General features: G+C 39.5%; 1 protein-coding gene across 2 annotated transcripts in view; it reads right to left on the reverse strand.

Annotated features, from left to right (window-relative positions):
• Nucleotides 1–773: 773 nt before the first annotated feature.
• The window catches only part of LYPLAL1 (lysophospholipase-like 1), a 61,531-nt gene continuing 47,001 nt past the window's right edge, over nt 774–15,303 (reverse strand). For both annotated transcript variants that reach the window (XM_014528061.1, XM_014528060.1), the window contains exons 8-9: nt 4,282–4,369; nt 774–2,314 (exon numbers count right to left, since the gene is read on the reverse strand). In XM_014528061.1, coding sequence (XP_014383547.1) covers nt 4,346–4,369 — 24 coding nt within the window. In that variant the 3' untranslated portion in view covers nt 774–2,314; nt 4,282–4,345. The remainder of the gene's footprint in view (nt 2,315–4,281; nt 4,370–15,303) is intronic.

Raw genomic sequence — 15,303 nt, forward strand, 5'->3', positions numbered from 1 at the left:
TCCTTGCAAAACAAAACAAGTAAAATTAGCCAAAGCGAACTGAAACGTTCAGTATTGACTTTTAATCCGAAGTCAACTGGCGGCTTAAAGAAAAAATATTGCTTAATGCGCCCGCCCAAACCAACAATAAATTATATATTGTTTAAAAGGCTGTTGGCAAAGCGACGTCCGCAAGGCCCTGAAATCATAATTGGCACTACTGTTTTGGCCCTGTGACCACTTTTACATCAGGGACTTATTTTCCAGTTTTTTCCCTCTGGGTTGTTGCAATCATTTGCTCTAGTAGAATCTAGAGTGAATGGCATGCGCAATAAACCTGCTCCCTCCTGGCGCTCACACAGGCATTGTAAAATGCAAAGGAAAACAGTGGGAGGCATTGAAGTGATCCACAGACTGGCCCTTGAAAAACCTCATGGGAGAAAAGAACATCTAGAAGCCCAGGGTCCTTCATAATCCCACCCACATGTATACATCTATTAGCCGATAGCCTCAATGCTTAAAAATTAACGAAAGTGCCCTGGCCGGTTTGGCTCACTGGATAGAGTGTCGGCCTGGGGACTGGAAGGTCCCTGGTTCGATTCCAGTCAAGGGCTTGTACCTTGGTTGCAGGCTCATCCCCAGTAGGGGGTGTGCAGGAGGCAGCTGATCGATGCTTCTCTCTCATCAATGTTCCCAACTCTCTATCCCTCTCCCTTCCTCTCTGTAAAAAATCAATAAAATATTTTTTAAAAAATTAACGAAAGTAAGTTGAGAAAAAGAGAAATCAACACTCATAGCAGCAAAAGACTTTAATATTTAAATTTTTTAAAAAGATAAAACAGGAGACCAAAAAAGTCGGTAACGATATAGGGCATTTGAAAAAGATAATTAAGAAACTTGATCTATTTGACAAACTATAATAATAAAACACACACTTGATGTTAAGTGCACGAGGGACATTTACTAAAATCAACAGAATACCAGGCCTTCAGGAAAGCCCCAATCAGTTTCAAAAGCTGACATCATGCAGTATAGTCTCTGACCACCATGGGCTTGGAGCGACAAAAAAGAAAAGATAGCCAGAAAAATCTCTAAATGTGTCAAAAATAAGGAACATACTTCCTTCTAACTTATGAATCAAGAATAACTACTGTGGAAATTAAAAAACAATTTAAATTCAATGGTAATTAAAATATGACAACTTGTGGAATGTAGCTAAAGTCATGCACAGAGGGAAGCATGTAGTATAAACACATATATTGCAAAGCAGAAAGGCTTAGCCAGTAATTTAATATCTATTTTAAAGAAATAGACAGATTTCAACAAGTAAAACCCAAAGAAGAAGGTAGGAAATAATAAAGGTTAGAGTAGCACTTAAGGAGACTTGAAAACAAGTGTGCGATCAAAGGATTAATGAAGCAGAAAGTTGGTTATTTCAAAAGGAAAATTAGCAAGACTAACGAGACAGAGAAAGAGAGAGAGTGAGAGAGAGAGAGAGAGAGAGAGAGAGAAAGAAAATTAGTCCTCTGACAAAAGGGGCCATCACTACATTTTGTACAGATACTCAAATTGAATCAAAGAAAATTATAATTATGTGCCAATAAATCTGAAAATTTAAAACACTTCTAAATTGTCAATAATTACTAAAATAGAATGTACACATTTCTTGAAAGACACCCCTTACCAACAATAACACAAGAATAAAGGGAAAATCAAAATAGTCCTTTTCTTATTAAGGACTTGAATTAGTTATTAAATAACCTCCCCACAAAGAAAACGCCAAGCCCAGATGGTTTCACTTGTGAATTCTCTCAACATTTAAGGAAGCAATAAAACCAATATTATAAAAACTCTCCTAGAGAATAGGAAAAAAGGAACACTTCCCAACTCATTTTATGATGCAATTAAACTTTGATAGAAAAACCTGATAAGAGCATTACAAAAAGGAAAATTACAGGCAAATTTATCTTATGAAAATAGATGAGAAATTTTAAACAAAATATTATCCAACGAAATCCAGCAATACATAAAAAGAATAGTACATCATGACCAAATGGGCTTTCAAATTCAAAACTTGATCAATGCATTTATCACAGTAAGGGAAAAGGAGAGAAAAATCATATCTTCTCTGCAGATGCCAAACAATTTCAATATCCATTAATGGTAGACACTCAGACTCTAGGAATAGAAGGAAACTTCCTTAATTTAATGAAGGGCATCTACAAAATATCTCTATCATATTTAGTTGTCACTTATTGAAAGATTTCTCCTTGATCCTGGGATTGAAGCAGCACTGTTCCTCTTGTCACTTCGAATCATTATCATACTAGAGATCCTAATTAGTGCACAAGGCAAGAAAAAGAAATGAAAGGCATCAGAACTGGAGGGAAAGAAATAAAATTCTATTACTTGGAGACAAAATGATTTCAAACATAAAAAAATCCAAATGATTTACAGCCAAACTATTAGAATTATTAAGTGAATTTAGGAAGTTTGTCTCATCCCAGATTGGTAAATTGTATTTCTATATACTAGCCATAAACAAATAGAATATTAAATTTAAAAACTATGTTTACAACACCATCAAAAAAAGCAGACATCCCTGAATAAATAAAAGATGCAAATGACCTCTACATTAAAAACTAAAAACAAATAAAAAACATTCTTGAGATAAACTAGTTTGTGTTCAAAAAAAGATGCTATAGAATAAAAAGGTTAAGTCAGAGAACGAGAGACAATATCCCCACCAATTTATTCCATGACAAACTCACAATGTGTTCTTTAAATTTTTTGCAATTAGAAAACAAAAGAAAGAAGACAGTGGGGTATGGGTAAGAGATATAAGCAGATACTTTCCAAAAGAAAACACCCGAATGTCTAACAAACATGTCAACAGGTGCTCGGGAAATGCTCCTAGAAGTACAGTCCACACCACTACCCCTCTCAAGAGTGCTGAAGTGGGAAGTATAGGAAATACCCAGGGTGAGTCAGAATAGGGAGCAACTAGTACTTTCGCGCAGGTTCCCGTACTTTGGGTGGGAGTGTAAATTGGTATCTTCGGGAAATAATTTGACATTTTATTGGGCAGCCAAATATTAACATGATCTATGATGCAGTGTTTTCACTCCTGCAAGTGTGTGAGGAGACATGCATGAGAATATTCATATTAGCGGTGTTCATAGGGTAACACACATCACACACATCTCTAACAACTCAAATGTCTTCCAACATCAGAATGGAGAAATAAGGATATTTTAACAGGAATGAATGACATTCAGTAATGTGGTTGAATACTAAAAAGCATTCATGATGTTAAGTGATAAAAGAAAGAAGGCCACACACAAGGTGATCCCATTTTCAAAAAGGCTGAACATAAGCCACATATCACACCTGCTGTTGCTCGTGTGTGTGTGTGTGTGTGTGTGTGTGTAGTTTGTTTTTTTGAAAAAGGTAGAGAATGCTAGAGAAACCCCAAAACCTTCTGATAACAGTTTCCTAGGGATTTGGCTGGGTGTTGGTTTCTTTTTAAATTTTCATTTCAGTGTCTTTCTTTAACTGTGAGAAGTGTCCCCTCCAGCCTCCAGCCTCATCTGGCTCATGCTTTGTGGTGGGAGTTGCTGGCTTAATAGATTGTGATTGTTGAAAGCAGTACAGGGAAGACAGGTCTGGCTGGCCTTTCTTACATTAAAAGATGGCACCCATCCTTATCCATATCCATATAATGGAACATTCTGCAACCATTAAGATGGATATATGTGTGTGTGTATAAACACACACATCACAGAGAAACTGCTTTTGAATGATGTTCCTGTTGTATTACGTAACAAAACCACTCTCTTGAATAATTCGTGAAGGGGTCCACGTTATTTTTAAAAAAGATACACGTGTACACATTTGTGTGAATTTGTGTGTGAGAGAGAAACCAGTGTATGCCAAAGTGGCTATTTCTAGATGTGGGATTCATTTCCTTTGTACTTACCTGTGGTATCTAAAGATTCTATAGTGAAGGTACAGTACAATGTTTTTAAATAAGTGTGCTACTTTTAGGTGTCTAATTCATCATCCCGCTATTCCTCAATGTTGAGTAAGAGATCCATTTTCACTACAGTCTTGATGCGCTGAAGCAGCTACACAATAGAACATTTTACACTGAATGCGTCGTCTGTGAAAATGCACCAGCCCCCACAGTGGCTGAGATAATGGTACCAACAACCTCGAAACCCATGTGCCATGATGACATAGCCCCAGCAAAGACCATAATGAATAGTTCAGCTTTAATTTCTTGCATCTTCTCCAACTTACCTTCTTTTCCATTTTCTTTATTTTATGGAAAATTTAAATAGGATGTTAGCTAGGTCAGGGGAATTCACCAATCCTGACGCTGTATGATCTGGAAGTAGAGAAAAGAAAGGTACTAGACTAGGTCAGCACCTGAACCTGAAGCTGTCCATTCATTTTGATAAAAAAATTTTTTTATTGATTTCAGAGAGAAAGGGAGAGATAGAAATATCAACCATGAGAGAGAATCATTGATTGGTTGCCCCCTACATGCTCACTACTGGGGAGTGCCCTCATGGGGGGTCAGACCATGACCTCCTGATCTCCTGGTTCATAGCTCGGCACTCAAAACCTGAGCCTCACCGGCCAGACTCATGGCAATTTTAAAATCTGCCTCTCTCAGCTCAGGGAGGGCCAGGTGCGGCTCACAGATGCTCTTGCCTAAGTCCATAAAGCAAACCTCGTCGCTGAGTGTGTCAGAGCTCAGAGATTTATTAGAAAGTGATATATTTTCAAAGAGCGGCACGGAGTCTTTTAACACTGAATTTGTCAGAGACCTCGCCGACATCAAACAGATGCTTTCCACTCGGAGCCTTGGCCTCTTAAACCTCAACGTTTCATACGCGGAGCGATTGGAAACTCGGGGACCATGAAGTAATACTTTTCTCTGATTTGGAAAATTTGACTCTTTAACAATGAAACTTTAGATGCATATTAAGAAATACTTTGAGAAGTGGTATAGTGTTTTTTCTTTATAGAGAGACGATCCTTTGCTCCAGTAAAATCACTCTTTCAAAGATTTAAAAAAAAAATCTCTAACATTGACTTCATGTTAACAAGAGCTTGTTTTTTTTTTAACCCTCTCTACTCTTTCTCCCTTTTACTCACCTATATTTCTTGTTGATTCCTTCTAAAAATCAAATGAGTACCACATGCCCGAGGCTTTAATAAAGGACTTCGAAGGTGGGTCATTTGATTTGGGGCCTTAAGAAATAAATCATATGCCAGGGGCTGGATGACTGTGCCATGTTCTTGAATAAACACAGTGCCTCTCCTCAGCTGAGGCTGTTGCCAGTGTTTGTAATTCTGCGTGCATTTCCCCCAGATGCAATGAGCTGGGTGTATTGAGCTTTCCTGGTTACTGATCACATATAAACCACAAAAAGCAGGCAACATGGAAGAGGCAAGGCCTAGCCTTGGTTTATGACCCTACTCAACTTTTGGTCCCACGAAGTCGAACTACATCTTGAGCAGGATCGTAGGGGAAAGAGCTATTGCTTTTGGGTTGAAGAAGCATGCAATGCCCAGCATTGCAAATGCATAGGGGAAGCAGCTGGGCCACCCAATGAGATCTTAACCCTGGACCATAAATAACGCAGCACAAACCAGAACTTTCCCGAGTGAAGAAACTTATGAATTTCACTAGACAGATGTTTCTTTAAGGATTTTTTTTCATTGCACTTTTTTAATATAACAAAGCCAACCTTCTTTAGTTTGGATTCTGTTACTCATTCTTCAGGGGCAAAGACTGAACTGCAGTGAATGAACATATATTGACTATAAGGTACGAAAGAACTGTGACCCGTTACCTCAAGCATTTGCTTTTGTGTAAGAAGGCATTACTAATACTGAAAAGAATGATATATTGAGAAAAACTAGCATATTGGGCATAATACTAGATGCTTCTTTGCTGTGTCTCATTTAATATTCAGTATTAAGTTAGAAAGCAAGTTCATAGAAGATGGTGTATTATGCCCGGTTCATTCCTCATGGACCCAGGGTTCTAACCTAGGAGTGCCTCTCTATAAGTTTCTGGCCTTCCCACTACCCATTTTCTTTATTTTATGGAAAATTTAAATTAAAGTTACATCTACTCATATGTTAGGCATTTGTTTGTCATAAAGGGAGGGAGTTGGTCATGTGGGGTAACAACCCAGCATGCATGGGAGGTGTGCGGGTGTTCAGGGTAGCAGTAAATAATAGTCTTTTCTTCTCCTCTCGTGCTCAGATCCACTTGAGAAATCAGACCCAGATGGAGATGAAAATGTCAGCTTTATTACTGATAAGGAGAATTGGATAACGTGACTTTAGATGTGTTGATGACAGGGCCTTGCTGGTCCATTTCAGGTCTAGATCCTGGCCGGCCTGCCTACGGGAACCTTCAGAACTAGGGAATAGGATTCCTGCCTCACATTGGTCTGGGCTTGTGTCTTTCGTGCATCACTTGTACACGGGTGAGAAATATGGACCATACATGCAATCTACCAATCAGATCACTCAATTCGTCTTCTGGTACAAGTAAGAGATGGGATGAGCAGCCAGGACTGCTAGGCTGGCACAAGTTTTTTTAGAGAACTCGGGGGGCAAACTGAAGAGCAGTTCTCTCTTAACATCATCCAGCACTTTCTTTTCTTAACCATTTAACCTGAAATAAACTCAGTGTATGATTAGCTGCTCCCCTAACACATACGCACACAGGGGATCCCCTCGGGAGTCCAACTCCTGTCCTCATGAAACCCTACCCACTCTACACCTCGATCCATAGTGTGCTGCTTAGATTTTGTCATCAGAAAGCACTGAGATGGGTCCAATTTTATTCCGATCAAGTTAATGCCAAGCCCAGTTCTATCCTAGGATGCAAATTCTGTCCTCATTCTAGTTCCTATTTCAGATTATGTCGAGACACATAGCTCTGTTATCAGAGCAAATGCATAAAACAAAATGGCACGACATGGATCCTCCCATTGCACAGAGCGAGTCAGGATAAGAGATGTCTCAGTTTGATTGTAGAGTCCCTTTCATGACCAGATCTGCAGGGAATAAAGTAAAAATGTCCTCGCTGTAAGTTAAAATGCAGTAAAACGTCAGTTCATAATCATTAAAATCGGACAGCATGCTCCCCAATTAGGATGGTCACTCCAATGCCTGGGCAGAGTTGAGACTCCTTCAGTAACTGCAGGTGAGAATGGATGAAGTTCCTTTAGGACCCGGAGGTTGAGCAGTCTCAACACCCCGAGATGCTAGTCTCCCTACCCGGAGTATTCAAATGCTTCCCAGTTGTAATTGCATTTCCTCTTTGGTCCCTATGATTCTGAAACTAAGGTATCCTGAAAATGAGCTCTCTCTAAAGACCTAAACCTAAGCGAATAAAGGAATGAATGGAACATTCATGACAAGTAGGGCTCTGAAGACCTGTGCCATGGTTGCTACCATGGCCTCTGCCTATGGAATTGTAGGAACAATGGTAACTCAGGTACATTTTTCCAGGTGGAGAATCCCATTTGGCTCATTTTTCACTGGTATTGCTGTTGCTGCTTCTGGGGTCTTGCTTGTTAAGACCTATTCCTCCACCATGTGCTCCACCAAGCAGACTCCTTCCTCTACTTTGGAATTTTTCAGCCCTTAAATAGTGTGTGTTATACCAGTGGCAGGAGTGGGGGGGATTCTACCCAGGCAGTATGCTCCCCTTTGGCCCATTTCTCACTGATAGAGCTGTTGTTGTTTCTGGGTTCTCTCTTGTTAACACCTATTCCTCCCACCAGACCAACGTCGAACCCAGACCCACCCTGTTCATCATTGTCCCGCCTGGCTTTCCTGCAGGAACTTCCACCTCCCTGTGCCTTCCCTTATATTTCTCGCTGGGCATGTTCTTTCCAGGCATGCGCCCCAACTGCACCCCTGCATCCACCTCCCCACCCCTCTTGCCACACTGTCACCACCAAGGTTACCTAATAATTAATGTTCAGTCTTCAAGCTGGTTTGCCAGTTCATTTACTGACTCTACCAGGAACTTCTTGGATTTCACATGACATTATACCATTTGGAGTCATTGTTGGACAAGGTTTTCATGGTAGTGGAAAGACTGTGACCCAGTTAACAGATCTGCCCCCTTAATGAATCTTTTGTGAATCTACTGATTCCTGTCTGAGTAGGGAAAAGTGCAACGATCACATGACAATGAGCAAGCGAGCAGATGCAATTACAGTGATTGGATTAAGTGCCAGTAGGGAAAATGCGGTGATTTCACTCCAGGCCTAAATAGAAAGAGTTAACGTATCACGATGTATTCTGGGAGCATACTTGAGGGGCTGCCAAGATTTCCATTATAATCCTTTCATGTCAGGAGTTTACATTCTGTCACATTTAGTTTGGCTATAAATCGGAATATAATACCTAAATCTCACTTTTCAGTTGAGACCTTATCATTTTAAAACGATTATATGTGCTAACACACGAAAACGCGCACACACACACACACACACACACACACACACACACACTGCAAGTCACAAACACATAGTGAAAGTCACAAACACACTTCTGTAACAAAATCTACTCTATCGTAGGATAGTGCTTCTTTGTTAAAGGGGATCTCCCTAAACCATCTTCACATTTCCAGCTTCCCCGTCTACTTCTGCAACCCCCTCTCTTCATCTATTTACTCATTTATTAACTAGACAAACACGCTGCGCACTTACTGTGTCCCAGGAGCTATGCTGGGAATACAACCAGAGCCAGCAGGCAGCAGCGGCAGCATGCAAGTCTCAGCGCTCCTGTTTATTTTATAATTTCCTAACCTGTAAACTGGAAATAATACGTTTCCGGTCACAGTGCCTGCCACATAGTAAACTCGGAGTGAAGGCTCACAGTTCCTATCTGACAGGCTCCCTGGCTAGGCCAGGGACAGCATGGTTAAGACAGACAAATCAAAAGATAATGAAAGTAATTTCTCCTGATGTACAGAAGTCCTGGGACAGACCCTCCTCAGTACATGCTCCACACACATTTGAACACCTTCTCAAGGTCATTCACTCTACACGCAAGGTAATATCTGCCATGTTCTTTCTCTTCTAATTAATTTCTGGTTGAATTCACATGGACAATGGCCAAGATATATTTGTCTAAATAATGGCACTAAGGTTATATGTTCATCTTCATAACCCAATAGCCTTATTTTATATCAAACTTATATTTTAAATGGCTAATAAAATTGTTACATGAGATGATGTTTATATCGTTATTAATCTGTGCTGGTATAGGTAAAATAGGGCTCTATTATTTTATGGTCTACTATTTGATTTTATGTGATAGTCTCAACATGTTAAGACCAGATAGTACGTGCAAAGTTTGCAGTAGTTCTAGACCAGTGATGGCGAACCTTTTGAGCTCAGCGTGTCAGCATTTTGAAAACCCTAACTTAACTCTGGTGCCGTGTAACATATAGAAATTTTTTGATATTTGCAACCATAGTAAAACAAAGACTTATATTTTTGATATTTATTTTATATATTTAAATGCCATTTAATAAAGAAAAATCAACCAAAGAAATGAGTTCGCGTGTCACCTGACACGCGTGTCACAGGTTCGCCATCACTGTTCTAGACCTTGCCTCAAAAGCTAAAGAAATGCTCTAAAATTGGGGTTATTAGGTACAAATTTGCTCATGGAGGCAATTCTCCCTCAATATGGCATATGAAGTTCAGAAAAACACTCCTCAGGCAAACAGTGGTTCTCTCAAAGGAAGGGTTATTCTGAAGGTGTTCATCATAGAAACATGTACCCCGAGATCTGTAATGTCTTTAGAAATCATCTTGCCCACACCTTTCATTTTGAACTTGAGGAAACTAAGGTAAAAAAATGTGAGTGATTTGCCAAGAGCCCTACAAACAGTTCATGGCAAGGTCTGGAAGCCAGGCCTACAGATAAATTCTCATTCATAGATTTAGTCATTCACTTTTCATTCACTCTATTTCATTCATTCGTTCAGTAACTGTACACTAGGCAACTTTTATGTTCTAGGGATGGTGCTAGATGCTGGGGCAAGCGTACACTGGGGAGGAGGTGGCTAGAATATTATACAAGGAAATGCAACTAAAATGAAAGAGTAAGTACAGGGTGCTATGAGAACACCCCGGAGAAGCCCAAGTCAGTCTTGATACTCCTAGAAAACTTCCTGAAGCAAGAGACGTCTAAGATGAATTTTTTTTTTAAATGTATTTTATTGATTTTTACAGAGAGGAAGGGAGAGAGATAGAGAGTTAGAAACATCAATGAGAGAGAAACATCGATCAGCTGCCTCCTGCACACCCCCTACTGGGGATGTGCCCCCAACCAAGGTACATGCCCTTGACCAGAATCGAACCTGGGACCCTTCAGTCTGCAGGCCGATGCTCCATCCACTGAGCCAAACCGGTTAGGGCAGATGAAATCTTTAAAAAGATGGAAACCAGACAAAGGGAAGAGGGAAGTAGATAAAACCAGTGGAAAGTTTACAGTTGAGCTGGGCACAGCAGTAAGATAACTAACATGCTTCTTTGTACAAAGTGGAGACGTCATTACTGCTCTGAGATAATGCCAGATGTTATCATTATCAATCCGGCCTTGCCTAAGGCATGAAGCATCACATTATCCAATAAAATGTGTGGATAAAATATTTGGGAACTGTTGGAAATTTCTCCCTACCACTTTTTCCCCCCTCCCACACACAGGGTCTGAAATCATTGTTAAGAGCCATAGTTTGGACAATATGATTTCCAAATTAATGTTATTTGGAAAAAATGATCATTTTCTATTGTACTGGGGAGGAAATACAAGACATTTAAACAATGACATTTGTACCTTATATAATGTGCATTTTTATTCATGATTTATTCAGCTCACTCAATATTTTCTCAACCTCAATGTGTAGTAAGGAATTTCCTAGTGTGTATATTTATCTGTGCTGACTTTTTTATGTCGCTTTAGCCATCAATTTTCTCTATTATGGAAATACTCAGTTAACAGCATTAGAGTTTTCTATGAACCCAGTTTTAGGAGTGACAACAACAAAAAGACCTTAAAAATGCGTTCTCTTACATTCAACTGGCCTTTCACTTATTAAAAATTTCACAAAAAATTCAAGTAGATTATTCAACGACAATTCAGTCCATTGTTTTGGTACTTTACACTATCACAGAAGACTAGGGAAGCTTTGAGGTATTTGAAAAGTATTGTTTGTAGGATTATATAAATGAATGGAGAGATATGTATCGGTAGAGATAGGTAAGGTGATGATACTTTTTTGTTTGTTAGATTGTCTAATCAATAGGTGTTCGATGAAGGTTTCGAATGAATGAATGTCTAAAACCATATGTGAATGTATGAAATTAGCATGAGGTCTGATGTGCACAATGAAAACCTTGCAGGTACTTGTAAGATAAGCCTTCATACAAAATACAGGTGGTGTTACTTGCTTCAAGATAATGGCGGATACTCTAATTGCTAAGGCTGCCTGTGAGTCCTAGTATCCCATTATCCAATGAAATGTGTTGAGCAAAACCGGGTTAACTGTTGAAATCTTTGCCTCACCCTTTCTTCTCCCCACAGGAAACCACATCTTCTCACATTGAACACCCCTAGACAGTAAGAGCAGTCCCCCGTCTGAGAGAATCCTGAGCTCTCACATGGATAGAATCCAGACACACGTGTTAGTGGATGACTTAAGTCATCCCACATGGGATCCCCGTAGTTCACATTTGCCTTTTTTTTAAAAAAAATGTTTTAATGTCCATGTGTTTGTTTGGCTGGAAGTCAAGTTTCATTACATGCTCCTATTATTCCACTGTAGAGCCATTTCATTTATAGGCCATTCACACAAGGACTAATTTCTTTGATAGAGAGGCTGCTAATGCTATTTAAGCGCACTCTAATGAAAACAATATTGTTGGAACTACAAATAAATGTCGAACCTCCGAGCTATGCCTTTGGTCCTTTCCCTCATCATGGAGGCCCCCAGGGTCAACCTATTCCTTTGGCTCCCTGCGCACATGCGCCGAAGGTGGACAGGAACTTTATTGAATGCTGGCAATTCGCATATAAAACAAGCACGGTGTGCTTAATCTCCATGTTGGCGCCGAGACTTCTTCGTGATGCCAAGACTACACTTGGATTTAAAACTCACATACATAATGAATACATCTTAGAAAACTGTGTAGGAAGTAGGCCATTTTATTTGTGAATGCCCCGTGTGTGTGTAGTAGAAATGGCAAGCTCGATTTCTGAGCTACTATGCACAAACATTGTGGGTCCAGTCACCCGCTCAAGGCTGAACGTAAAATAGATGGTCTGAAACATTAAAAGCACGTTGCTGTCAAGTCAAATCCTGGCCTGTTTTCCCACACTGATCCTCAGGTAATTAGATTTTGTTCTGTAAACAAAGGCTTGGCTTGACAACCTCCTTGTCATCTCATTCTGCTTGGTCTGTTGGTAATCACAGATGCCTAAGGGTTAACGTTAGAATGCGTAAGCTCTCAGTGAAAGGAGTGCTCTGTTTTAAGAATGTCACCTTTATGTTGCAGATGTTTACATTCTTGCTTACAGATGTAGTTGTGAGCAAATATATCAGTTAGCGTGTGATTTAATGGTGTGGTTATTTCTTCCACTTCTGCAAAGTGTCTTGTCAGTCATCAGAAACCATATGTTCAGCCCTGCTGGTGTGGCTCAGTGGTTAAGTGTGGACCTATGAACCAGGAGGTCAGGGTTTGATTCCTGGTCAGGGCACATGCCCGGTTGCGGGCTCAATCCCCAGTGTGGGGCGTGCAGGAGGCAGTTTCTTTCTCTCTCTCCCTCTCCCTTCTTTTTTAAAATCAGTAAAATTATATTTTAAAAAAGAACCATATGATCAAAGTCAAGCCCCAACAATATTTTAATTGAGTTAATATTTTCTTTTTCTCCAGACATCTTGGATGAAGTGGATTATGATGTACACAAATGAGAGATCTTGTATTTCACTATGTAAGAACGACATAGAAAGCCAGGGTGAAAAATGAATACTTTATGACAATCATTTTGGGTTGCTTCACCTTTTGGCTATTGTGAATAATGCTGCTACGTACATGGGTGTACAAATATCTCTTTGAGACCCTGCTTTCATTTTTTTCTTTTTTGGATAAACACCCAGAAGGGGAATGGCTTGGTCATAAAGTAACTTCATTTCTAATTTTCTCAGGAAGTGTACTGTTCCAGAGCAGCTGCACCATTGTACATGTACACCAACAGTGCACAAAGGTTCCAATTTCTCCACATCCTCACCAACACTTGCTTTCTTTTTTTTTAATATATATTTTATTGATTTTTTACAGAGAGGAAGGGAGAGGGATAGAGAGTTAGAAACATCGATGAGAGAGAAACATCGATCAGCTGCCTCCTGCACACCCCCCACTGGGGATGTGCCTGCAACCAAGGTACATGCCCTTGACCGGATGAACCTGGGACCTTTAAGTCCGCAGGCCAACGCTCTATCCACTGAGCCAAACCGGTTAGGGCGGCTTTCTTTTTTTGATAGTAGCCATCCTAATGGTTGTGAGGTCCTGTTGCTCACTGTGGTTTTGGTTTGCATTTCCCTAATGACTAGTGACGCTGAGCATCTATTCACATGCTTACTGGCCATTTACACATCTTCTTTGAAGGAGAAATGTCTCCTCAAGTCCTTTGTCCACTTTTGAATCTTTTTGTTGTTGTTGTTGGGTTGTAGCTCTTTATACAGTCTGGATGTTAACCCACCCATCAGATATATGATTTGCAAATATTTTCTCCCATTGTGTAGGCTGCCTTTCACTATGTGGTTTGTGTCCTTTGATGTACAGAAGTTTTTGCTTTTGACATAGTCCAATTTATATTTACTTTTGTTGCCTATGTTTTTTGGTGTCATATCCAATAAATCATTGCCAAACAAAAGTTAGTAAGCTTTCTCCTATGTTTTCCTCTTAAGAATTTTATAGCTTAGCTCTTATGTTTAGGTATTGGATCCATTTGAGTTAGTTTTTGTATATGACGTAATGTAAGAGTCCAACTTGATGTTACACTGCTTTTAAAAAATGTGTGTGTGTGTGTGTGTGTGTGTGTGTATGCGCGCGCGCGCGCATGCACGCGTGTTTAAATAAACTGTGGTGGGGCTGTCTGGGATTGGGCATTCTGTTGATTTACAGAAGAGCTGAGTCATCTAGAGGAAGAACACCACTTTATCCAAATCTGTGTAATAAATATCTGCCTAGAACCCACAGGCTTTGGGTGACAGAGGTGATACCTGTTTATTTACAAGGAAAAGTATTTGTTTCTGAAACAAACACCTTATGACAGCTAAGACGTTAAAATTTAGAATTTCAAGAGTAATCTTTGTTTCCTGAAACCAGATGGCCATTTTTATGGAAGAAAAATACCTATAGTAGAAATATGTAATTTGAAATACACATATATGGACAGATTCTATAGTGAAAATTCTGTACTAAGTATTCTCTATCTGTGTGTCATGGGGAACAAAGGGAGAAAGATCTCTCTCAAAGCACTTAGTATTTAGTGAAAATAAGACAGCTAGTACCTGCCACATAGAAATAATTACATATGCACACTGGTAGTTGTTTGGCATAGCTTTTACCCTTATGAGAACATATATGTAGCTGCCAGTAGAGATTGATTGTACTTTTGCAGTGTTTTCCCATCTAGTTAAAAAATGAAGATCCTATGGGTTTTTTTTTTTGTAACTATATTTTTATTGATTTCAGACAGGAAGGAAGAGGGAGAGAGAGAGATAGAAACATCAATGATGAGAGAGAATCATTGATCAGCTGCCTCCTGCACGCCCCCTACTGGGGATTGAGCCTGCAACTTGGACATGTGTCCTAACCAGGAATCAAACCATGACCTCTTGGGTCTTAGATCAACGCTCAACCACTGAACAACACAGGCCAGGCAAAAAATGAAGATCTTTTTTATTTTCATGTTTTCTAGTTTGGGTGGTATTTAAAAAAAATAGAAAGTAAAGGTATAATAATGAACATTTTCTATCATTTACTAGTGACATTTGTCCTTTAAAAATTACACATCTATATGCACACATATATGCAATGTATGTCATACATGTAACACATTCCATACTATGTGTGTTTATTAATATGCATGCTTGTATGCATGTATCCATATATTTTTATTTCAAGCTAATCTCTTTCGGAGAGAAAATACAAATATTTTTAGGGCAGAGGAAGACTAAATGGAGATAGATACCATAGGTTT

The sequence above is a fragment of the Myotis brandtii genome, unplaced genomic scaffold (assembly GCF_000412655.1).
Source record: "Myotis brandtii unplaced genomic scaffold, ASM41265v1 scaffold612, whole genome shotgun sequence".
Lineage (NCBI taxonomy): Eukaryota > Metazoa > Chordata > Mammalia > Chiroptera > Vespertilionidae > Myotis > Myotis brandtii.